At 34.9% G+C, this 26,589-nt stretch overlaps 1 protein-coding gene across 2 annotated transcripts; it reads left to right on the top strand.

Annotated features, from left to right (window-relative positions):
• Window positions 1-5,368: 5,368 nt before the first annotated feature.
• tbx5a (T-box transcription factor 5a) lies at window positions 5,369-23,168 on the top strand. 2 transcript variants are annotated; one of them, XM_053485538.1, is made up of 9 exons: window positions 5,369-5,721; window positions 6,765-6,945; window positions 7,652-7,746; window positions 9,412-9,531; window positions 10,957-11,104; window positions 14,269-14,421; window positions 18,081-18,172; window positions 20,114-20,343; window positions 21,244-23,168. In XM_053485538.1, exons 2-9 carry the CDS (start codon window positions 6,805-6,807, stop codon window positions 21,816-21,818), a joined length of 1,554 nt encoding a protein of 517 aa, XP_053341513.1. In that variant the 5' UTR covers window positions 5,369-5,721; window positions 6,765-6,804; the 3' UTR covers window positions 21,819-23,168. The 2 variants fall into 2 exon arrangements, with proteins under 2 accessions (XP_053341513.1, XP_053341514.1); XM_053485539.1 differs by having other exon boundaries at window positions 5,369-5,496.
• Window positions 23,169-26,589: the final 3,421 nt, after the last annotated feature.

Genomic DNA, 26,589 nt, shown 5'->3' on the forward strand with positions numbered 1-26,589 from the left:
AAGCCTGTATGCATGCGCAATGTACATATGTATGTGTGATTGAGTATTTTAACCATATACAAAAAAAAAAACATAACAGATTTCATGAAAACTGAACCAGTGGTGGGTCTCTTTGGCCTGTTTCTCATTTGCCTGCTTACACTGCTTTCTTCCTCATGGAAGCCAATATGGGCAAGTTAATGTGTGCACCATCCAACTTGCAACCAGCTGCCACCTTAACCCTCTCTTATTACCCAAGCATGTGTGCACCCTCATTATGCCTACCAATATGATTAGACTTCACAAACTGGTCTTGTCAGCACGTCGGAAGTAGTAACTTTCATTCCACTATGCTTCCATGGGCATTTGCTAAAGTGACTCACTCGCTAAGATTTTTTCTTTCTTTCTCCAAATAGCCTATGTGTATTTGCCTTAGTCGCTACCACAAGTGACTCAGAGCCAAGTTTACAGGATTTACTCTCAGTGGTATTTTAGTTTAAGCAACGTAATATGCTCAGGGTGATTGGACTGGAAAATCGTATGTCTGACTTACTGTATATGGCACAAAATGGCGTCAATTATTTTATGAAAATGAATTTGCCATTATAAAAGTTTCATTATATTCTACTAAGTGCTTTAAATAATGAATTATATAATAAATGCACACTTGCACACAAATGCATACATACATACATACATACATACATTTGTTGCATTAACATCGTCAGTGATATCAAATTCGAAGTTAATAAAAAAATACTTTATTTCTGTTTTCTGTTTAGTTTTATGTAAAGTCGAACACCCTCTTACTAAAGGAATAAAATGTTTTTTTTTCTGAAAAAAAAACGAATTCTAACTTGCTACTATTCAGATGTTTTTTATTTCATAAATGAGCAGCTTTTGTGGCGAAACTCTTCATTTCAATATAATGCGCTGGCTAAGTAACAGTAATCATGCTAATTTACTGATTTGGAGCATGGATAACATTTACTTCAAACCCTTTTAGTTTTCAACATCTTTAATCAATTCATAAAATTAGTAAAATATATATATTTTTGAGACTGATCTCTTTTTTTTCATTCGGGTTGTATTCCTGCTCATTGCTCACAGTTGTCCCGGGATAGACGGATTCACTGAGACACAGAACAGGGTAAAGTGCTTATTTGGAATGACTGAATGACTGACTGACTGAATGAATGAATGAATGAATGAATGAATGAATGAATGAAGCAGCCGTCTACATTACATTCATACTACAGAAAGATGGCTGTTTTAATTTCGTTTAAACGTTGAAGAAAAAATAGGGACAACTTTTGGGTATTATTTCTTTTATTTCTTTTTATCCGTGTGACTTTTCATTCTTTTCATTCTCTTGTTTGTTTTTTGCTCTAATATTTATCAAGCCAATCTATAACACATAACGAAATGCTTGATTCCCTAGGAAACTATACTTGCCCAGCATTCTAAGTTTAACATTTGGTTGTTGTTTTTTCCCGTTGTGCAGCGCAGTGGATTTGTTCATTATTATAATTATTAGTTGAAGTAGTAGTAGTAGTAGTAGCAGTAGCACTAGTAGCATATTTAGAATTTCTAAAGGTTTTTGGTTGACTTGCTTAATTGGAGGTACGTGTACATTTTCCTTGAATATTGAGGGACAGTTTATATTATAGCACAACAGGGTAATAACAAATAGACTATGTTTTTGCGTATAATAAACTTCTAATTCTGATAATATCTACAGCGACATTTTCATAAAGTTTGCCTATATTTTTTTAGAATAAATATATATTTAAAAAAAAAAAAAAAAAAAATATATATATATATATATATATATATATATATATATATATACTATTTGTATTTTTGTGAATTTATATGCGCTGATTAGAGTGTAGGCTATAATAAAATTAAGTAAGTAAGTAATGGAATTAAGAAATTAAGTAGTTAAGAAAATAAACTGAGATATTGCTAGTGCGTCTCTGATTACCTATAGTGCCACTGCACTGTATCTTTAGTAAAATAAAGGAAGTTATTTGGTATTTGTATCAAAGCGTCTCATTGGTCGAATGTTATAACAAAAATGCCTCTTGTAAAGCAGTAATTTGCAAATCGGGGGACAATCAAAGAAAACTAGCTAACTAGCTAGCTTCTAGAAGGAGTACAAAAACTATATATATATATATATATATATATATATATATATATATATATAATGAGGTAGCCTTTTTGCAAAGACATTTACAACATTGGATTAACTTGCTACACATAGAGAGAGAAAGAGAGAGAGAGAGTAAGTTTTTTTCTGATATAATGATTAAAAAGTTGCACACAATAAAATGAACGGATTTTTGTTGTTCTGTAAGACGATTTGTGTATTATAGCATAATTATTAAATGTTGCTTTTGTACAGAACTGTACAGATTTTGCATTAGGTTTACATAATTTTAAAGGATCCTTATAATCAAGCATTAGCATTAAACAAATGAGGAGGTATAATCCATCGCCGTTTTACCAAACAAAATGTATTTAAAAATTTAGACATATTTTCAAGTTTTTTTTTCTTAAGGTATTTAACCGGAGTCCCGTCCAGATATTGGCCAAGATTTTACCATTTAAACGAGTTATTATTCAAATATTTTTTATTCATTATAAATTCATTCATTTAAAATCATGCCAAAATAAACCAATAGTTTGCGCATGGACTCTCTGTTGATAACCACGGCAAATCTGTATAACATAAAATCTAAGAGTTCACTAACATTTGTGGTTAGGTTTCCTTTAAACTTTTTTGTGGCACCTGTTGACATTGACATGGTAATCTGTCCAGCAGGAATTTTATTGTCAGACAAGGACAAGGGTATAAAAATTAGACTCATAACAGAAATGCGTAAATAGCCCACTGCTGACTGACTGTAACGCAGGTCTAATCTTACCTCCTGTGTGCGTAGTCTCTAAAGCGTTCTTTAAAGGTTCTATAAGAGTTCACTGGATAATCAAGTGTTCGTAGCTATTGAAAGAAATTGAACTTGAAAGCATTTTCTGGTAGGAAAAACTAGCATACTGTTGGGCTCTACCCATATTTAAAGTTTTTTTTCTAGAATTCTTAAGGTTTCTACATTTTCCAGTAGTCTATTTAAATGTAAGACAGTCTTAGCCGGATATTGGTGGAAAGACACTTAGGCTATGGTTAGCGAAAATTGCCAGGCACTGGTGCCACAAAATGACGCGTTAAAAACTGCTACAGCAAGAATTGGTTTGGTAAACAGATCGTTTTAACATTTTAATAAAGCAGCTATGGATCTCATGTGATTATATGTTTGGTCATCAAAATAAGTGAGTTCAGTAAAATGCATAATGCTGATTGAAATTGTTTCTTCTCTAGATCTTGCTATAACGTTACGTATTTGTGATTTAATGTATTTCTACATAGAGGCACTGGTCCTAGAGTATCGTGAAGAGACTGACTAACGCTAACAATTTAGCCAGCACAGTCAGATGTGGAAGACGTGTCAAAATGTGTGTGTGTGCGTGCGGGCGGGTGTGTGTGTAAAGTTCACCGAAAGCATGCTCCAAGCTGTAAAGTTTATTAGAAGAATATATTAGCATGCATTTAGAAAGCTATGCATTTGGTGAGTTTAGAACAGCCTGAACAGTGTTTGCTAAAAGATGTTATGTGAGCTCCGAATGTATTTGCTTGTGTGCGAATAAAATAAAAGTGATTGTTGTTATTATCATTGTTGTTGTCGTGGTCGTCCTCGTCGTTGTTGTCGGTAGTAGTCGTGATAGTCGTAGGGTATAAGTAGTAGTACTATTACTTTTATCAACCTACTGTTTCTTTTTTCTAGATTGCGAAGAGGAAAATAAGCCGGTAGCCTGTATCTGTATATTTGTCGAACAGTGCCATCGGTATCTTTTTATTTTTTGAATGTTACTTTTAAGTTATTTTGTTACTATGTTACTGTTACTATGTTACTCTATATATTACAGCAATGTAGGTAAGTTTAAATTTAATTTAAATCAAATTAATCCACAATTCATGAAATAAATAAATAAATGGTCCATGAAAACATTTCTGATAGGAAAAACGAGCGTATTGTTGAGCTCCGCATAGAATATTTTTCTCCTCATAGAAAGGTTTTCCTAGAATCCTTAAGGTATCTAAATAAATAAATCGGTTCATACACGACAACAACGTTATTTGAAGGGACGAAAAGCAGTTTTTAGACAAGTTCAACAAAACAGTGTAAACGACATAAATGTCCTTTACCTTTACTTATACGAAGTATAAATCAGTCGCTATTTTTGAAATAATGAGTAAACAAATGTTAATGTAATAACATTATTATAAAGAAAACAATTAGCTGGATAATTAGCACAAGCAACGGTTGTAGTGATTGGTGTAAAACAGGAATAATAATCCATTGGTTTTATTTAAACTGTTAGATTGACTCATCATGTTCTCGGCGTTTCCTGTTCTCATTTGTCACCGGCTAGTTTGTGGTGACTTGGATTTCATCGTGAATGCTCAAGTTGCAAGTGACACTCACAAGTGTTACAGCGGTTTCGCGGCCTATTGTCTAAATTCCATCGTACGCACTATGTCCTCAAACGCAGTGCTCTTTACACAGACGCTGACCTGTTCAGATTAGATTAATCGTTGATGATTTCACTTGTGGCATGCAAGGAGGTTCATGCACCAAAAGAAGGCCAAGGTCTTCGGTTCGATATGCATTATATAGGTAATAAAGTGGAAATGTTGACTAGGGGTGCTATCACGGTGATATAAAATAGGAATAATTACAATGATCACTACAGGCCTACAGACTAAGACTACAGACGTTCCTGGATGGATGGAAATAGGTTATAACCTATGCACTTTATAATTTTTAATAGAAATTTTGTACATATAACCCAGCCTGTGCCCTTACTCGTTTGTGTTCATTGTACTTAATTGTTAAGTATCTCTTTTTATTTGTCCCTTTAAAAATATATATATTTTTAAATTCTTAAGGGAACTTCCTATACCGACACCCCACTTAGACAAACTTTGGATTTCACGAACTCTTCTGAAATCTTAAAACAAAATGTGTCAGAAATTGCATTTCCATTATATATAGGTCAAACTGTTACAGTATGTACAGTTATCAAGATCAGGACAAATCACTTGATAGCCTAATGGACCGTCAGTTGCGCGCTTCTGTCTTAGATAGGTAGGAGGGAGAGAGAGAGAGAGAGAGAGAGAGAGAGAGAGAGAGAGAGAAAGGGGGTGGAGAAATGAGGACAGCTAAACCAGAGGCGAACCAATAACATTGCAGCACAGCGTGTCCACGGTGCTTCCGTTTTCCACAACTGCTCACTCACCGACCAGTTGAGGAGCAGCAGGCGGAGAGAAAGTGTGCAAGAGAGAGAGAGAGCGAGAGAGAGAGCGAGGAAGGCGGTGACAGAAGTGGCCTCCTTGACGTGATGGTATTCCTTAGCCGATGGTATCTGCTAAAAACAGGGCTCGCGGAAAAACAGGTACAACGGTGTGAACGTCAGCGCGTGGTCTCCTCCATCATCACAATCTTTTGGAGCGAAGCGTAAACACTCAATCGTTGGAGATTGTGGAAATTAAGGAAAAGAATTCCATGGGTTCGCAGAGTAGTGGTGCGTGAGCTGGCGATATTTATCGCGTTTAAAACCAAAAACTAAACATCAGGCGTCACGGAAAATTACGGAAGCTCGCACCAATCTGTGTAGAAGGTAACATGATTTCCAAAGCCGTTTTGCTTTTTCTAGTTCTCTTTATCTATTGTTGCAGTGAACCATAAACAAATCTAGGCCCTCGGTATCAGTATGTTCTGTGTGTAGGTTGTACCTCTGGTGAATCTGTTGGCTACTCATGTTGGACAAGATTTTAAAATAGTTTCAGTCAGACTGTCATTTATCAACTGAAATAGCCTATACAAAGCCTAGCACTGCATGACATTAATCAAATGTTAATGTTATTATAATTGGCTAACTCATGTGTATTGTGTGTATTATTTATATGTGTTAACTCGTGAAGATTGTATTATTATTATTAGTAGTAGTAGTAGTAGTAGTAGTAGTATTTTTATTATTGTTGTTACTAATATTATTAGTAGTAGAAGAAGTAGTAGGAGTAGTAGTATAACAGATAAAAAATAAAGCTAAGTATACTTTTTTGAAATAACTTTCTTTTTTTCTTTCTTTCTTTCTTTTAGAAAAAAAACTCTCATTTATTCATTAAAAAGTATAGAACAATGGAGTATATATATATATATATATATATATATATATATATATATAGAGAGAGAGAGAGAGAGAAAGAGAGAGAGAGAGAGAAAGAGTATAATATAGGCTTCCTATAGAATAAAAAAACTGAAAAGATTATATAGCTCGGTGTTAGATTCGTTAAATGTAATGTCGTGTGTTCGTTTGATTTAAAGCTGGCCTGAAGGCGCAGATGTATTATGATTATGATTATGATGATTATTATTATTATTATTATTATTATTATTATTATCAGTAGTAGTAAAAGTAGTAGTAGTTGTTAGTACTATGAATGTACAAGTCCATTTGGTTAAAAAGTAAAAAGTATTTTAATCTGCCTTTTCGAGAAATGCGCCTGATTATTCTATTATTATTATTATTATTATATACTTTTTGTTTTAAGTTTTGTTTTATTACACTAATAAAGGGTCAAACGCGTCTTCTAAAAAAGTTGGTGTTTGATCTAACAATTGATTCCATGTCCATTTGTTTTATTCTTTATTGTCATCCAGACTTGAGGGTAGACATCGGTGGGGAAATAGGCCTTCTGACATGGCTGACAACGAAGAAGGTTCTGGGCTCCAAAAATCTCCAAATGATCCCGATTCAAAGGATTTAAATGAGAGTAAAGCGGATAAACAGAATGTAAATTCAAGCAAATCTCCATCATCCCAAACAACTTATATTCAACAGGTTGGGATTGCTTGTGTGTGTGTGTGTGTGTGTGTGTGTGTGTGTGTGTGTGTGTCGATTTAATTATTACAGGCTTAAGAAACACCAAGAAACATATAGTTCTTCTTTGTCTCTTTTACTGCAGGGAAAAACAAGTGTTGAAATAATACCTACAATAATTTTAACAGAGTTTAATTATTCCTAGATGGCGTCAATATTGGATTTTTCTTCATTCAGCTCCAAGCTACAGTTCCGATATCGGATATAACAGAATACTCAGAATTATTTGATAAATAATAGCTAGCATAGTCGATAGTATTGGTCAAATCTGACATTTAGAACGTACAACACTTTAAAATCTTGTTGCAGAAAAATATGAAAACGTGTAACGTGAAAAAGTGCATACACAATCATATTTGTTTATATCGTCAAACATGTGACATTGCTTTAATGTTTTTAAACGTATTCTCTTTTTATATAAAAACAATATGCACATCTATACAGATTACAGTTAAGCTTAATAGTTTGTTCTTATACCTCGCATAATGTTATTCTAACATTCTAAAATGTATTTCATTGTAGGAAACTGGGTTTTCAATGTAGTTATTTTTTCTTGCGCAACTCCAGACTTTTGTTATCCCCAGCATGTGGTGTTTAGAGGGTCCAGCAGATGATAATGATGCTTTATTTGTTCATGCTCCATTCTGCACTGTGTGTTCTCTTGTAGGGAATGGAGGGAATAAAAGTTTACTTACACGAACGTGAGCTGTGGATGAAATTCCATGAAGTAGGAACGGAAATGATCATCACCAAAGCAGGGAGGTAGGTCGCTGTATGTTCCACAATAACATTGTGTCGATAACTTAACGGACAATTTAGGTCTATATACCTTTTGAAAAAAATAGAACAAAATGCAAAATGCAGCGTTTTTCACCATCCTGTCACTGGTCGCTACGAGCCGTGTTTCTGAATAAAGGAAATTTAAATTCTGACTTAGTTAAATATAATTAATATATAATTAATTTCTGTTTTTAACTATCCTTCATACGACCACTTTCTTGTCTAGTGGATTTTAAGTGTTTGTACTATGTCCGAGTGCTTTATGCATGTTATTGTATGTAGTATTACTTTATGGTTTACATAATCTTAATCCCAGTTTCTCCCCTTATATGCTCACACCATCATTTAGCTGGCCAAAGATATTATAGGATTACTGTATGAAGCTTTGAAGTGCAGTTTTTCAATTCAAAAATCCTGTTTTTTTTTGCAACGGCTTTTTTGTTGCAATACTTAACTTCAGTGTTTGCAGCGAAATCAACTAACTGCAAAACTTGAACTGCTAAACGAGCTAGTTAATGCAGCGTTGAAAGCGTCAAAGCGTTAAAGTGTTTTGTTTATGTATTTCATTTGGAGTGAGGTTTTACGCATAAATAAAACCTACACGAGATAAAGAAGCAGTTTATAAAAATATATATAAACCTATGTATTTATAATTTAATACAGTAAGAGTCTCGGAAAACTCGGAGAGAGAGAGAGAGAGTGAGAGAGAGAGATGGAAAAAAAGTTTTCGTTTTCCCCCATTTTTTTTTTTTTTTTGTTTGCCATCCCTCCCACATTATTGAGACAGCTCCCGAAGGCTTGCAGTTTTTAGGCCTCCAGTCGGCCTTGCACTACATAAATTGGTTCAGGCTTGGTGTATGGCCTTTTCTGCATGCATTCGCCTCATTCGCATGCTAATAAGGAGGAAAGTATAAACTTAGTTGCACATTTCACAAATCCCACAAGTTCCAAAACAAGTTTTGGAGCAAAATTGCTCATTATTAGCAGACTTTAGCGGCAATGCACCATTAAAACAAAATATACAAATGTCTAATTCTTTAATGGTGACTATGTATTGTCATTATATTTGAGTGTTTTACGTTGCAGAATGTCTAAATCATAAACGAGTAACAAAATGATGCGTGGGCTACAATGACTAAGCTGGTATAAGATGTCAACATAATGTCAACAACCGCAACATTATAATAATAATAATAATAACAATAATAATAATAATAATAATAATAACAACAATAATAATAATAATAATAATAATAATAATAACAACAACAATAATAATAATAATAATAATAATAATAATAATAATTATTATTATTATTATTATTATTATTATTATTATTATTATATAAAAAAAATATTATATTATTATTTATAATTATTATTATTATTATTATTATTATAATGTTGGGGTTGTTGTTTTAAGTATTGTTACTTCATATAGCATTTAATGAGATTTGTTGTTGTTTATAATTTTTGTATGCTGTTACATTATTCTTGCTGTTTTTGAGTTATTAGTTCATTTACATCAAACGGATTTCTATAGTTGATTTAAAAAATAAAAATATCTTGAACTCCCACTTTTAACCATTGTTTTTAATCATTCAAAGCCTGTTTTCAGTGCCATAATGTTCCCATTTTCATCTACAGGCGAATGTTTCCGAGCTTCAAAGTGAAGGTCACTGGACTGAACCCCAAAACGAAATACATTCTTCTGATGGATGTCGTGCCAGCGGACGACCACCGCTATAAATTCGCCGATAATAAATGGTTCGTATGACACCTCTAAACTTTTTTAATGCGCGATATAGTTAAGTGCATGACTGCTGTATATTTAAAAAAGATTGTGCTCACTCTTTAGAGCAGGCTAGCAGAATATTTTTGGAAGTTTCGGGAAGCCGGAGCCACATTCAAGCCAAGAATTGAAAGTTTTCGGGCTTGCCAATTTTGTCCTCGACTAATGCTTAGTATTCAGCGGCTGCCTCCTTCGTAACTGGGAAAAACGCAGACATTTTTCGTTTCTCTTGTTTCAACCACATTTAGTTTCTCCATGAAACACCCTGTTAACCTCTTGCAGCCTCACATTTTAGACCACAATAGACTCCTTGCTTGACATATACAGAATGCTTACAAAAGTTTACATTCCAAATGTGGATGCAGTTCTGTTTTTTATGTTATATATTGGTTTTGGATTGAGCACTTATGGAAATCAGTAAATGCAATTAACAGGCAAACAATTTACTATTAATAGTGATATGAGAGCACCGATAAGATATTTGTGCCGACAGTCGTTTTCCAAAGAACCTGGAAGTGCTAGAGGTTTTAAGTCATTTTAGAAAGTCTAGTTGGACTTAAATGTTGAGTATAGGCTACGATGTTGTTTTGTCAAGAGACGTGACTGGTAGAGATGTGATTTATTTTATTGTCAATAGAAAGTGGACAAACGTAGCCTACATGAAAATAATTCTTTAAATATTTCACGCGTAATTCATATCTATCTTCTCTCAGAAACTTGTAGAATTTTAATTAGTTTGAGGCGCTTTTTTCTGAATCAGACGTTTTAATTGTAAGGTTGTTCATTGAGAACGACCACATGCCAATATCGTTGATAATTATCCCTTCTGTGTAAGCGCTGGCGCTAATAGCGCTCTTAAACAGCTACTGCTTTAGCTATTTACGCACCAAATGTTTCTTTACAATTAACATAAGGGAGAAATTTATGTCAGAAAGGCACTGCACAATGAGCCTTGCAAGATTGTCAATTAATGACATTTTGGAAATAAGTCGTAACCCTTTTTCAGAGTGGACATGACTTCCAATACACCTGCTAGCCTTTTTAATGGATTCTTTTTCTTCGGCTTCTTCTTCGTTTCATCATCATCATCATCATCATTATTATTATTATTATTATTATTATAATTATAATTATTATAATTATTATTATAATTATTATTATTTTCAAAACCTGCATTTTGATAAAAAAAAACTACTAATTTCACTCATTACGATTCAAACAATAGAAATAGAAATATTTTATTAATTTATTTTTATTATTAAACCTTTCTCCATCCTTTGCGAATTACAGAATAAGTCTATTCTAGCATGACTTGTAGATATAAATGGAAATGTTATGACAACTATACAGTTCAAATGACTGATTATGTTATGATATTTTTGGCGTGTGTTCTACTGTAGGTCAGTGACAGGAAAGGCAGAACCCGCAATGCCCGGCAGGCTCTACGTGCATCCCGACTCTCCAGCCACAGGCGCGCATTGGATGCGACAACTCGTCTCATTCCAGAAACTTAAACTCACCAACAACCATCTCGATCCTTTTGGACATGTACGTAAACACCTATTTGTATTTGCTGTATTTTGTTTGCTTTTCTACATTATGTCTGTACTAGCTAGTTGAGGTTTACGCATATTTTAATATTAAGCAGACCCGGGGAAGGACTTTTAAGTGTATGCATAAAATTCGCATCGTGGAAGTGTTAAGACCATTTTAAAAATAAGATCAATTAGGTAGCCTTGCTTCTGGAGCAAACTGCAAACATCGGAACTCGAGGAGAAGGTGAATACGATTCATAGTAGGCGTTATTGACAAATGCCAGGGCATAGACTATAACAGTCATAATTAAAAGAACCCTTCATCCAGGCAAAGGACTGCTAATGTACTAGAAACACAGCATTATAAATTTCACTGTTTTTGGCTTTTGAATAACGTAGCATGGGCTTTTGTATTGCGCCAGACGCGTGATCCATCCTGAAGATACTGTCAGTAAGATATTTGACCCTGATTTAGGTTTTGAGTTTCTACGTCAGAAAATTAGACAGAACGTGATCTACCATAGATCACTGAAGAGCTCTATTGTAAAACTTTTAACAGGGTGCCACAGGAATGACTTTGTAACCCTTACTATTAATGGTTATATTAAGGTCAGTTGTGCCTTTTTACCAGCCTTATAATTGTATCATGTCCTGAATTATATGGTTTAGTTTTAATAACCGACATCATACATACATTTAAAAAATAATGTTTAAAATCCTATATTCGTAAACAAAAAATCGCTTAATCGGAAACTTGATTAAACTCTTAAGCCAATTGTGCTGCTTGATTTTTTTTTCAAAAATACATTTACACTGTTAATATAAGATATCGTTCCATGTCACTATTTAGTGCTGATCACAAGTTTTCCATTGCATTTAAGTTAATTATGGTTGCTTTATTGCCAAACCTCAGCTGGCAAAATGAAATTGGACTCCAGATGGAATGTGAGCAGTGTTGTAAAATGTTTTTTTCACCAGAATGCATTTTTGATTAGTTTCAGTGGTTCTTGGCATTTTTCTCATTTTTTTATCCTGAAATAGCAACCTGGGATTTGTAAAATAAGATTAGTTTCTCGACCAAAATAATAATGTATCTATTTGTTGTTTCAGGTGTTTGAAATAATATTAAAGTTATTGAACTTATCGATGTCATCTGAATATGCAGCGAAACGGGTTGTTAAGAAAACGCCTTAAATTGGCTTATGTTGTTGGTAATTATCTTAATTATGCTCACAAATAATAACAATTTACATCAAGACTTTAATGAAAACATCAATTATGCATGATACGCGTTGGTCACATCAGTAATTGTTCCAGGAAGCGGATACTTGCTGTAAGTATTTCAAGTTAAAACTGTCTGGTTTTGTCTAGCCTATAATCCACTTTGATCATTTTTAGTACCAAACACTATTCCACATTCTTTCTCTAAAAGATTTGAGTCACAGGGTGGAGTTTGGATATCAGTGTTGCAAACTGTTTATATTACAATGATAGAGCAAGATGAGTGATGGACAAAGGTATACAAAACTAGTTAATCTGTACTTTTTCAAAATCCCTGTGATGTTTAGAACATGAAAGCATGGGGCAAGCAATAAGAGACCTCTATGATCCCTTGCTATTAATAAAAACTACCAGGGCAAATGAAGATACTGTGCAACAGGGCACCAAACTCACTAATGTTGAACTCCTTGTGGGTGGTCCAGCCACAGACATGCCAGAAAAACTGTCTTCTGCCTGATCACAAATTTAGTTTCAAACGCTTGGTGTGATGTAGTTCTGAGGTAAAGCTTTGTAAGATGTAGTCTCTTACATCACAAGAGCTATGTGTTTTTTCTTGGTTAGTCATTTTTGTACCTTTTTTCGTCATATCAGAAGACAGAGCAGTATATTTTATCTAGCAGTCTAACAGTGAATGGGGGGACTAGTTGTTTGATGGTGAGTGCAGTATTTAAATAGTAGAACTTCTTCAGCTTTGTAACCATTTTCTGTTCCTGTCAATCAGCGAGCCAAGAACAGAAAAAAATGATGCATTTCAAAGAGGATATTCTATCCCTCTAATTTAGCTAGCATTTAGATTAGAAAATGAATGACATGACAGTAAATGTTTCCAAGTGTAATATTTGCCAAACGTTTTTGAAGTCAGGGACTTCTCTAGTTGATTCTGGACCCCCTCAGCCCACCACAATGTTTTCATAATATATTAAAATATTAGGCAAGTTTCTCAAATAGTGCTATTATATTCTTGTTAAATTCTTGTTTTTGGAGCTTTTTATTCATGAACATAATTTGTATTTCCTAATTTTAACTTATTATGTTTTGAATTAAACCCATTCGAGTAACCAGTTAAAATTTATGATTTTTATGACGGTAACATAATAATAATAATAATAATAATAATAATAATAATAATTGCGGAATTATTGTCTAAGGTTGGCAACAGTTCACAGTTTTTGTTATCTTAAATTAGTCTTAAATATGATCTTACTTCACAGATTAAATCTACTTTAACGTGTTTTTCTATATTTTATTCCAGTTTTAGAAATTAAGCTTAGAAATAAAGTTTTTTTTTTTTTAAATACACAAGGAGATCTTTCTAGGCAATATATAGAATACAGATTAAAGATACAAAGGTTTAGCTTTGACTATTCCCACTCCTTTATTTGTTTGTTCGTTTCCTTGCTTGTTTTTCCTTTTTTTATCTTTTAAAGAATGCATGATTTATTTATTTTGTTACCTTTATGTAAAAGTGGCCATTAGAAAGCATTATTAGATTGTTCACGGGTGATGCCCATGACTCCTGAGCGTGTCAGTACAATTAGGCTTAGCTCTATGGATAACAGGGACTTCAGCTTGGAGTCGAGGGCTCAAGTTCAACTGAGTGAGCAGCGTCTCGGTGTCGCCAGGGCATGCCACAAAACAGCGCCGAGTGCTTTACTGCCAACAGGTCAGGGGGGGTCAAAAATGTTCGATGCAGGATAAGGCGTTCAGATATCTCAATGAGGGAATGAAAAAAAAAACGTTCACCTTGATTTTAGTTCACGTTTGAGTTTTGTGCATTAATGTGTTATAAGTGCAAACTTGTGCCAAACGGCTTGTTTGTGTTTAAAATCAAATAGTGGCACACAATCTGTTCCACCTTTCAACTATAACACGTGTTATCCATTTCCTTACTTTTAGATAATTTTGAACTCCATGCATAAATACCAACCGAGGATCCACATTGTAAAGGCGGATGAAAACAACGGATTCGGCTCCAAAAACACCGCCTTCTGCACTCATGTTTTCCCCGAAACATCGTTCATTGCGGTCACGTCTTACCAGAACCACAAGGTACGTGGAGGAGATGACGTGTGCGTATGCATTTTGAGAAATAACGTTTAGCATATACTTAGCTATTTTGCCATCGGTTGGCTTGGATTAGTCGATGCACTAAGAAGACCAATTAAACAAAAGTTCATAAAGGTCTACGTCATATTTCAGGACTGGAGATTGTGCAAAACATGATTGGGGTAAATATTTGACAAGTCAGAGATCATTAGGCAAAAACGAGGCTTAAATAATGCTATTTTTTTACAATACTTAAGATAAAATATATTTCGGGACTTTTAAGCGATTTTTGTATCAAACCATTTCATGCACTGTTAATTAAGTAGGCCTATTTTATTTACTGTTCATGCAATACATACATTAACAGACTTTTGTCATTTAATATTTCCCCACACCGATAATAGTAATCCCAAAACCATTTCTTAATTTAGACCAGGAGTTATTGAAATAAGTTAATCTTAAAAATTAAGTATGTTGTACTTGGTGGTTCTCTATACAGCTTCTCCTAAAATTTATTCTAATTTAAAAAAAAACGCACCGCTTTTCCTTATAATAATGCCCCCGGATTTTTGTAACAACACAGCCGTATAAGTGCCTGATATCATTTCATGTCGAAGCTTTATTAAAAATCTGCATACTGTAATTGTCCAAACATCCTTGCATTTAACGAAAGTCCCAGCTAAAATACTAAACAGTTAATTAGTGCACAAAGAAAATATACGGAATGAAGCAGTTTAGCCAATTTGTCATTTAATCCGGTAAATTCGAGAAAATTCCAAAGAATCCAGAACAATTTTCTCTCTTTTTATTTATTCTTTAATTACTTTTTTACTTAAATTTTTGTTTTTTTAAAGAAATTTATTAACTTCTGATCCTGACATCCTTTTGCTAAAACAGTTTCATGGACATACAGTCTGAAAAAGTCAGCCAGTGAGTCACTGAGTGAGGCGTTGACCCGCGCCAAAGTAGTATTACTATTTTTACACATGTCGATTTTTTAAAGTATTCTTACACTCGTTTAACTTTCAGAAGAAGTTAAAGTTAAGGAAATTAACCTTATTTTTTTTGGTTTCTATTTTTAGACAAACATATAGCAATACTTCACATCACATAGCAATACTTAGCCAACATGTTCAACATAGTTATTTGTAAAAATAACGATAAGTAATCTTGTACCATTAAATTCAAACTGTAATTTGAACTACCAGGCATTTTGTGCGAGTGCGTTTTAACATTATGGAAAAACAAGATGTTGCGACACAATATATTGTTTGTTTATTTTTTGTTTGTTTTTGCTTTTGCTTTTTTATCATAAGGTGAACTAATTCAGTTTATATGAAACTGCATTTACTCAAAAAATATTTTAAAAAGTTAAAAGGCGCACGCTACATTGCGCCTACTTTTGTGTCCAACCTACTTATTTTACCACATGTTCTTTACCAAAATGGTGCAAATTTAATTGGTACTACGTAAAGTAGTATGTCCACCGAATTACCAGTGGGCAATACGAGAACAGCAAGTAGCCTAGTTTGTAATCGGACTTGTTTGAAATCATGTAAAATAGTTTATAGTCAATTAGGTCAAGCTACCGTCTGTATATTTATCTGAAATTTGTAATCAACTAAACTGACCCTGACAATTTAAACATTTTTTAACAGTCTAAAATATATTTGACATTCTGCAAGAAATGTGGTGATTTTAATGTTTTAGCTGTTAAGCATTTTTTCTTTATATACTGTAACGGGGTTAAAGGCCTACTGCTGTAGGCATGCAGATAAGTAGATTATTGTGATCCATGACTTTCGATACAAAGCACTTAATGAGATCTGTACAATAGTGCCTATTTTCCCACTTGTTACATTACATTGTTGCTGTGTTGTTTATCCTGGTTCTAAGTACATTTAAGTACATTTCAATTCTTTCCGATATGTTTCCAGCCTTTATTTAGTCGAGATTTAAATAAACATATCTAAAGTATCTGTTCCTCATCGTGGTTGTAAGGACCTTCAGTGTCATGTGTTAGTATGCACTGTGAGGAATATGACAGTGGGAGGCGACGACTGGTAATTATCTATAAGCCAATCAAAACTCGGTACGGAAATCCGTCCAAGTAGTCCTCAATGATTATATTTTATGGGTTAACTAGAGACTTTGAGAGAAATGTAGGTTATAATACCCAGGGTGCCAAAATTGACAATCGAGTCTAAAATTGTGAATTTATTTACTTATTCATTCATATGTATACATGTGTACATGTTATAGCAAGAATGTGCATCCAAAAAGTAATGGAAGTTACAAGTTGCTAGAATTATAAAGAACGAGATCAAAGCATGCAGAGAATATACGTGTTCTTTGCTTTCTTGCTGGGCTGGTACCGTTATATTATAACACCGTTATGTTATTAATGATGTCATAAAACATTCAGTTTTGATGTCATTCAGTTGGAAATTTAGATATAGTGTACCACTGAAAGGTACATTTATTTAGTTTGTAAAGATTTAAAGGCACCTGTCTAGGTATACTAACGTTAGAAATGGTGTTCCATCTCAGCGACAAGAAAAATGTACAGTTTAATATTAAATATAATTATAAAAAATAAAAGTATATAAAATAATAGTATACCAATACCAATTAAATGTTACATAAATGTTCCTCGACGATTCAGGTATTATTAGTATTATTATTATTTGGTTCGTTTAAAACGTATTAATTCATGTTTTGCGCCTTTTGCACAAAATTCCCAGCGTTAACTGACGTCTTTGTGCAATGTAAGCATGGCATACACAAAATGACATACTTAAAGGAGTTGTCTGTCTGCCAAGTTTAAAGTGTGTTTACGAGAGCTTGAAAATAAGTCCCAACTCCCAACATGAAGATCTTTTACGGGGTCTCAAGTGAGAGCCAACACGCAGTTAAACTTCCCGTCTTCTTGGGAAACACACCACACCGCCGACAACAAACCTGCCAAGGAAAGCCATGGATTATTCCGTGGGAGATACGCGAAACCCCCAAGCTGGACAGCTTGCACTCCCCAAACGCCTCGTTCTCCAAATCTTGTCATTTTAATAATGTATTTATATCAAAAACGTTCAAATCAAGTTTAACGTGTTTCATATTTTGTAAAACGCGATGCACCCACTGCGTCTCTCTCTCTCTCTCTCTCTCTCTCTCAAAGATCAAAGTAGTCTACTTTGTATACTAGTACTTTTATAGCCTATATATGGGCTACTTTGATCTTTGATCATAGTATGTAATTAAAAATTGATTGTTTGCACAATGCATTTTACAGAGTTAGATTTAATGGTTATACTATATAATAATAACAATATCAAAAACCATTATCCTCAGCGCAGTTATTATTATTATTATTATTATTATTATTATTGTTGTTGTTGTTGTTGTTGTTATCATGGTCAAATGATGATCATGTAGCACTGCACCTGGTTTTACTTACAGTGTAGGGGCGGTTTACTGGTGAACACCAATAGCACATAGTGACCCCCCCTCCCCCCCAAAAAAAAATTATTGCTCTTTTGATTAAGGTGACTTTTCTCTATTTTTCCTCCTCTTTCATAAAATCCAACATCCCCCTATCAGACAACTGTGTACCTTTAACATTTACAAGTGACTGATGAAAATCTGGTCTGCTCATTGTTTTGTAGATTACTCAGCTAAAGATTGAGAACAATCCATTTGCAAAGGGCTTTCGTGGCAGCGATGATATGGAACTACACCGCATGTCGAGAATGCAGAGGTAGGTAAAGATAAGGTTCTCTCAAGTAAAGGATCTGTAAAATGTAAAGTGTAAATGTATTTTTGTAGGCAGACTGTTGCTTTAACTTGTTTAAGCCCTTGCAATTTATGTACGTGGTGCTGAACTAATGTGTAACTAATCTGACCTAAAGTGTAGTATTGTATTCAGCAAAGAAATATGTAGGTACTAAAACACTGCCTGATAGTTAACTGGTCTCTGATTCTGATGTTTTAGTGTTTTCTCACAGTGCAAACTGCATTTCAGTACTCTAGTGATAGATAGAACTCCCATAAATACACATTTGTATTTACCGGTCATCCCTGACAAGAGGCTTGATTGACATTATGAGATAAGCAGGACCTCAACGGAACAGTCAACAATCTCACAAGCTCCATAATTATCACCAAGGAGAGCTGTGCTAATCAATGCACATGCCCATCCAAGAGAAACAGCCTTAGAGATACAAGCCAGTAGTGCTCATTTGCAGAAAAGTAGTTTCCCTATTCCTTAACCCCAATGAGTACCAGCCTTTTGCCTGATGGCTTTCAAGGCTGATTTATCTTGGCCTTGAAACCACAGCAATATCGCAGCTTCATGCAAAGACTCAGCGTTTCATGCATATTCTGAACAATTGTCTGTGGTGGTGCTGCAGTTGTTCCTTTGGAAGCTAAGCCCACATGGCTTTTCCTCTTATTCACTCCAGATGACTGATGTATAACATGCGTCCATACAGTGTGGAAAAACACGTTTTCAAAGGAGAAAATCTGGCCTATGAATCGTGGCGGCCAACAAAGGGGTGTCCAGTCTAAAATGCAATTTTGCGATACATGAGGAAAAAATATGACCGGCCATTTCTCAGTGCAGTTAGCATTATTTGTTATTATATTTTTGGCTGAGCAAAAACATGCTTACAGCATTACAGTACATACAGTTTTTAAATATATTTAAGATTTTAACCAATAACCTAATACTATTCAGCATTCATAAAATAGTTCCTCTTTACTGTCCTATAATTAGCATACAAGAGCATGGAGTTATCACTATATCACAAGTGTGATACATTCTTATAATGCCACACAGTACTGGAAATTGTGAATGTAAAGCAACAAAAGCTCTTTCATAATAATCCATAAAAAATGGTTATTAAAAAACATTAAGCAAATATCATATGCCTCATTAGCAAAACAGCAGATGTGAAATGGATACTATGTTTGTCCTTTATCATCATGTATTGGTCAAAGGTCTTATTGCCCTTTCTGTCCTCAAGTGCTTCCTTATCTGAAATTAAGCAGATCTCTTCAGACTTGGGCCACGCAAAAAATGTTCATGCATCTTGGGGGAATAGAAATATAGAACATTTGTATGTGCTTCAACAAATGTTTTAAGCATGTTTTCCAAGATCTAAAGAATAAACATCTGAGTTATCTGTGTACAGGACTGCTGTGCACTGGATTTTTTTCCCCTTTTTGCATCATTCTGTGTAAACTCAACAGCATAGTAAATTAAAACACCAGGGACAATAAGCAGTTTTGGTAGTTTATGCAGTATGCATACCAATCGATCTGGCACTAACAACACTTTTTAATGTTTTGGATTTTAAATATTACCTTATATTTGATTTGAACATTAATCCTTAATCTGTGTATGCCACTTGATTGGCTGATTGGGTAATTGACTGAATGAGCGCGCATACAGGGATTGCTATTAAAGAATAAGAGTAGTTAGGATGGTACACCAGCAAGTTTTCCTATAAGAAATGGGTTCAGGAAGCAAAAACAAACCATTATGGAACCTTTTTTTCTTCCTTAAAGCTAAAAATACAATAACAGATGAAGCATGGCAAATAAATTATTGTTTTTCAACCAATAGTTCACAACATATTAAAGTGTTTCAAGCATGATTAATGCCAATAATTTAGGAAATCCTTGTCTCCTCCAACAGCACTAAGGAGTATCCAGTGGTACCTCGAAGCACAGTACGTCAACGAGTGGGTGCCAGTCAAAGTCCTTTTAGCGGCGACATTCAGGGGATGCCTACGCCCAGCAGCATGAGCTCTCAGTACGCTTGTGAGAATGGAGTTACCAGCACATCCCAAGATCTCCTGCCTCAGTCCAGCTCCTACCCATTACCACATGAGCACAGCCAAGACTATCACTGCATCAAGAGAAAAGGTGAGTGAACTGATGTTTACACTTTTTTTTTTATATTCTGGCTTTGTGTCTATTTCAGTTGTACCAATCAATCTAATCATTGGACTGCTTCCACCAAATGAGGAAAAATTAATTTAATGTGACTACCACATACTGTGTATGGACTTGTTCAAACATTTTCCTGTGTAATGCAATTTGCACGTTTTGCTTTATGAGCAATCCCACAATTAATATTCAGGGGAATCTTTGCCAGTACTAACGACGATGCAAAACAATTATGGTGGTTGTTTGGTTAAACTTTAGTTTAATAGAGTTAATGATTAGTTCATGTATGCAAGCTTAATTGTGGATAATATTTTCCCAGTTTCATGAAGGGTGCCACTAATTGTGGAGTCATACTTCCATGCATTTTAGTTAGACATCTAATTCAACCCAATTCTATGCAGCAGAAATTCATAGTTGGGAGCCAAGAGAGCTGAATTGGTCTGGGTGAAAGGAGTGGTATTACTTTGTCCTCTCCCAACCACAGTGATACTAGCCAATGTGTGAGCTCATGTATGCAGAATTGGGTAGATAGAGCTTTTGTCCGAATGTATTAGACTGCCCTGGGATGCAGCATAAGCAGCTGTTGTTTGCCTGGCTTCATTTGCCTCAGAGTAAATGTGTAATCCTCGCCAATTGTTAGCTGTCATATGATGCGACAGAGGTGACCTTGCATGAGGTAACTGGCAGATGACCCATCTTAGTTCAAAATTTTATCTCGCCAATTTAAAAATTGTACAGCAGAAATTTTATAAATGCATATTTTTATTATAAAACTACAGTAATTTGGAAGTACAACATGAGAAATAAAAGGATGTTATTTTACCCTATAATGACACATTTACTTATAACTTTTCCTCTTACTTCCACTGTATTCAGTTGAGGATGATTGTCACACAGATCACTCCTACAAGAAGGCCTACATGGAGAGCTCATCTAGCGAAGATGACCATTACTACAGGCCCGTCAGCTATTCCCAAACGCTGGGTCTTTCCACTGCTGCTTATCGGACCGAGTCTGGACAGCGGCAGGCGTGCATGTACGCCAGTGTTTCACAAGCCAGCGAGGCTGTTCCGAGCTTGGAAGACATCAGTTGCAACACATGGGCCGGCGTCTCTCCTTATAGCAGTTGTTCCATGCAACCTATGGAGCGGTTGCCCTACCAGCACTTCTCTGCCCACTTCACCTCCAGCCCTCTAGTGTCCAGGTTGAGTGGAGTGGCCGGCCATGCTTCACCGCAACTGGGTGACGCCCACGCTATGTACCAGGGCTCTATGCCCCACCAGACTCTCGGCCGTCAGTGTAGCCCTGGAGCAGGAATTCAGTCACCCGGTGCTAGCCTGCAGGGGAATGAGTACTTGTACACTCATGGTATTCCTCGTACCCTATCGCCCCACCAGTATCATGCTGTCCACAGTGTAAGCATCATGCCTGAATGGAATGAGGGCAGCTAACTGGATTCTCTTGAACTACATAAAATGTTGGAGTTGCACACACAATGGCATAGGTGTATATTTATATATCAAAGCTCTTCACCATACCGGCAGTCATGGGATTTTGTCATCGATGTTGGACACAGATGTTGTAACCGACTGGTTGGATAGATGATGAATTGGTTCAAAAATCAATGAATGTCTCAGTCGTCCAGTGTGAATGTTGTAGTAAAAGGCAGGAAAACAGACTTTTTTTTGCATAGTATAGGATTTTTTTTAACCATGTTCTGTAAATTGTATATTATATTCTGTAAATCAGAGCTGAATATATGCCAAGTAAGTATGGTTCATTTTTAATCAGAGGACGCACTTGGGGCTAACCCTATTATATATACTTTTTAAAAACAAAACAGAAAAAGAAAAATCCATTTCCATATTATTTTTCCTTTTGATGTTTGTATTATGCTTTGTTTTTGTATTCGGAAATCCAAGAGCATTCCTAAAGATGTACTGTAGTGTTTGGTCCACATTCCACCAGGTCCACCATTTCAAAAAGCATTTGAGACTTTTGACATTTAACATTAGATTTAGGTTAAATTTACAAATTCTGTTTGGACTACAGATATTTATTGGGTGCAGATAAATGTATTAAGTATTTTTTTTTACACATTAAAGGTTAAAGTACAAATTTAAAGTATGTATAAATCAAGTACTATGTTCAAACAGGTTCTGCAAAAAAAAAAAAATTAACAGCAAAGGCACATCTTCTAGGCACAGAGATAAGTTATGTACCACACACCACACCCTGTGATTTCCATTTAATGGATAAGTTAATTACTTTTTGATAGCACTGTTTTAGCTAATGCTAGTGGTCCTAGACAAATTGGTCTTTTGTTGTTGTTTTTTATAAAGTTGTAACCTAGGTTACATGAGAGTGCAGAAATAATTTTTGGAGAAGTATAAAGGCACAAATCCTTTTCAAATGCTGTACTGTTTAATATTTAGAGCTATATGCACCCAAAAGCAAAAAATGATCCAAATGTCAAAATTAAAATTGAATGAAAAATGAAGAATGAAAAACTCAACTCTTAGTTATAAGTAAATGTCCATTGGAAATAATGGTGTACAGTCATTCAATTTCTTTCTGTTAATAGTATTTATTTTTCCTCATTACAAAGCCTATCAGTGTTTTATTTGCAATATTTGTTTGTCTTTTCTAGTATGTAAGTTTAACTTAGACTTTTCTCTAACAAACTGGTTTAGAAACTCTGACACCTGTTCCTAGGTGCAAAGGACAATTTTAAGAAACGGTATAAAAATGAATTTGTAAATAAAAATACAAATGTATATAGACAACAGAATGGAAATAAATATAAATGGTGTACTTTTTTGTCAAAGTTTGCAGTTTGACTTGTACATCCTAATCAAAGATATCTCTGATCTGTGCTGTGAACTGGAAGCATAACAATTAATTCTACTAATTCTTATATCTATGAAAAGGACTACTCTTTATATATTAACTCAGTTTTCTAGAAATGTATAAACATTCGTGAATCAAAGCGCTGCAACACTACAAATACACTTTAACGTCACATGCTCTCATTATTAAAATACACTATATAGACAAGAATATTTGGCCAGACCTTCAATAATATCGTATCCTTACACAAAAATATGTATGATTCAATATAGAATTGGTCCCTTTTTTAGCTATAACAGCTTCCACTCTTCTTGAAAGGCGCTCCACAAGATTTTAGCGTGTTTCTGTCTGGCCATTTAATCTGAAGAAGTGCCTCCATTGTGGACCAATCCCGGGATTTTGTGTAGAACATTTGTATCTCAACTACATCTAGTTTGGATTTATAATTAAAATGCCATTGAATTACTTTGAAAAATGGTGAGGAAAGAAGTGCTTGTTTTATTGTAATTATTATAGCAGTAATCCTCCCGTGACACTATAGTTGCACACAACACCTAATTTCTCATAGGAACACAAAAAATACAGCACCAACTAACAAATAAGAACCAGAATCCCGAGGCACATTAGAAACACATCAATATAAAAATATTTTATGTGTTTCAGGGTGGAAATTTCCTTTGAAGTCTGTATTGCTGGGGTGGGTAATTGAAAAGAGTGAAAGGATTTCTAGTGGGCTGCCATTGGTCATTGGTGGATGAAAGAGTCAGAAAACTCAGTAATCATGGAAATGGTTAGAATAATCCAAACAATAAGCCACACTGCTACTGACATGATTCCAGGATGGTCCAATTTCTGATTCAATAATCTCTTTAAGCTAACATAATAAATTAAAGCAATGTTGTTGAAAGTATAACAGCAAATCATTAATTGGACCACTGTGCTACACCACAAATACTGAGAAAAATGACATGTTCATTTCCAAGTGTCTCCCAACCTTAGCATAATCTAAATAATTATGACTTATATAATTTAAGTACAGTACCTAGCCAAAAATAAACAAACAAAAAAAAAAGATTTATTTTAGTCCCCCTTAGCTTTATTTACAGCACACAAGGTGGTGGCCAGTTCATGTGTGAAAATGATTCCACATGCTCTTAAAATCACTCTTTCACAGTTCGAGGTTTAGAACACGCCTGTGCCATCAAGGAAGAAAAGCTCCACTGATATAGAACCTGGCAATTAAGTAAATTCAGTAACCTGACTGACTAAAGCAACCCCAAATCATAACACTGCCTCCAGAGGCTTTTATAGCGAGCACTATACGTAACGGGTGCATCGCTTCATGTGCCTCTCTTCTTACCCTTACACACTCATTGCTTTGGAAAAGAGTCAATCTAACTTTTTTCAATTTCTCCAAAGTCCAATCTTTATGCTCCCTAAAAATTCAAATTCAAGCCTTTTTTCCGATTAGTCTCACTAACGAGTGGTTTTGTTATGGCCACACAGCTGTTTAGTCCCAATGAGTTTACATCACTTACGTTCACTGTTAAGCACAGCCATGGTTTCTACTGTTGTTGTTTTTTACCAGTGTTGCAATCCTACCCAGTAGTTAAATGATCTTCATTTATGATTTTTTTTTCCCCCAACATGTTTCTTCCACAAAGTTGACAGTTCTGCATTATCCTAAGGTTTTGGTAAAGTGTTGGAGGGTTCTTAACCCAGTTCCAATTTTCAAATCTCAAATAGTTGTTTTCAGCCGAATAATTTGACTGTTTCGAAATGGCAGTGTATAAAATTAATTTAGCAATCTTTGTCTATATTGTCTAGAATTGTGGCTTGAAAAATAGTAATGACAAGTGACTTTTTTAGAAGATCACCATACAACCACTATACAGTATAATGATGGTAAAAGACGGGTCTTCATTAGATAGGTATGAAGTGTGTGCAGTGTATTTTTGACACATTTCTAAGACACTAGATGCCAATGCTGTTGTGTTCCACATCATGACTCTTCTGTCTCCAAAACACAGGAATGCTTCTTTAAAGCACAAACTGCGGGGCCGTTATACTGGAACGGATAGTTTAGTGTGAATTACTAAAGCAATTGAAGATAGCATGTAGAGGGGGTGTTCTCTGTGTTTTTATAGCAAAGTCTCTGTGTATAACGTCCTGTAACACTATTACCAGAAACTATTCCACTACTACTAAGACCATAATCCCTACTATTACTACGACTACTACTACAAATGCCACAACCATTGATAGTACTAACACCACCACCACCATCACCAACAGGCTTACTATTATTATTACCACCACCGCCACCGCCACCACCACAACTACTCCTGTTACTATCGCTTGCGTTGGCCTGGCATTCCATTCAGGCAGCCTATTGTTCATAGTATAAGTTTTCCACTGCTTATTAGGCCTTTGCAAAATCAGAAAATTGTTGTCTAATTGTCATTATCAAAATACCCAGTACTGTTTGTTCCTCATTATGGATCCTGGATCCAATGAGCTGGTCTGATGCATGAATCTCCCAGGCTGTCTGTTTGGTCAGACAGGTATAAAAATATATTTCAGAACTTTCTTTATATTATTTATATATTTCAGAATTTTTCTAATACATTTTATATTACATAAAACAAATGATTCTATTCATGAAATAAAGACACAACACCCTTGAGGATTTCACAAAGACTACAGGCTTCATTTTATCTGTGCTTAAACAAAGTGAAGAATGACAGCAGTGAAAGGAGAACTGCAGATAGACCATTTTCCCCTTTTTGCTGTTTATTCCCCCTCCTTTTTTTTTCTTTTTCTCCTTCTCTGGGCAGGTCTTCGGCCAAATGTGATGACCTTCCCTACATATGCCTTTGATCTGATAGATGGAGCCTCTCCGGACTACCTGCTCCTACGCGGCCGTCCTTATCCATCGCTGAAATCCTTGACGTCGTCCCCCCACAGGCCAGAGAAATTCATTAACCCTGTAGCCCAAGCCCTGCTGCTTAATGTCTGATTTATCGCTATGTCCACCCCACACATCATTCAATCAGCCCAACATTTGTGTGTAAGACAAGACAGATTACAGCAAAGATTTCAAGAAAAAAGAGATGCTTTAAGGCAGGGTCAATTTTCAAAGCAAGTTTTTAAATAGATGGGTTCAACTGGCTGGTTCACCCGTCATGTCATTGTACATGACCTGAATACAGTAGTTTGTCCAGGTTAAATATGGCAACACACACTGTGACAACAATAACATTCAATTTATTCATATTTTTTTACACTACAAAATTACTATGTTTTAAATATTCATAATTGTAATATATAATAACAATAACAAGTGATAAAATTATTTAACAAATAAAAAAG

The sequence above is a fragment of the Clarias gariepinus genome, chromosome 24 (assembly GCF_024256425.1).
Source record: "Clarias gariepinus isolate MV-2021 ecotype Netherlands chromosome 24, CGAR_prim_01v2, whole genome shotgun sequence".
NCBI lineage: Eukaryota > Metazoa > Chordata > Actinopteri > Siluriformes > Clariidae > Clarias > Clarias gariepinus.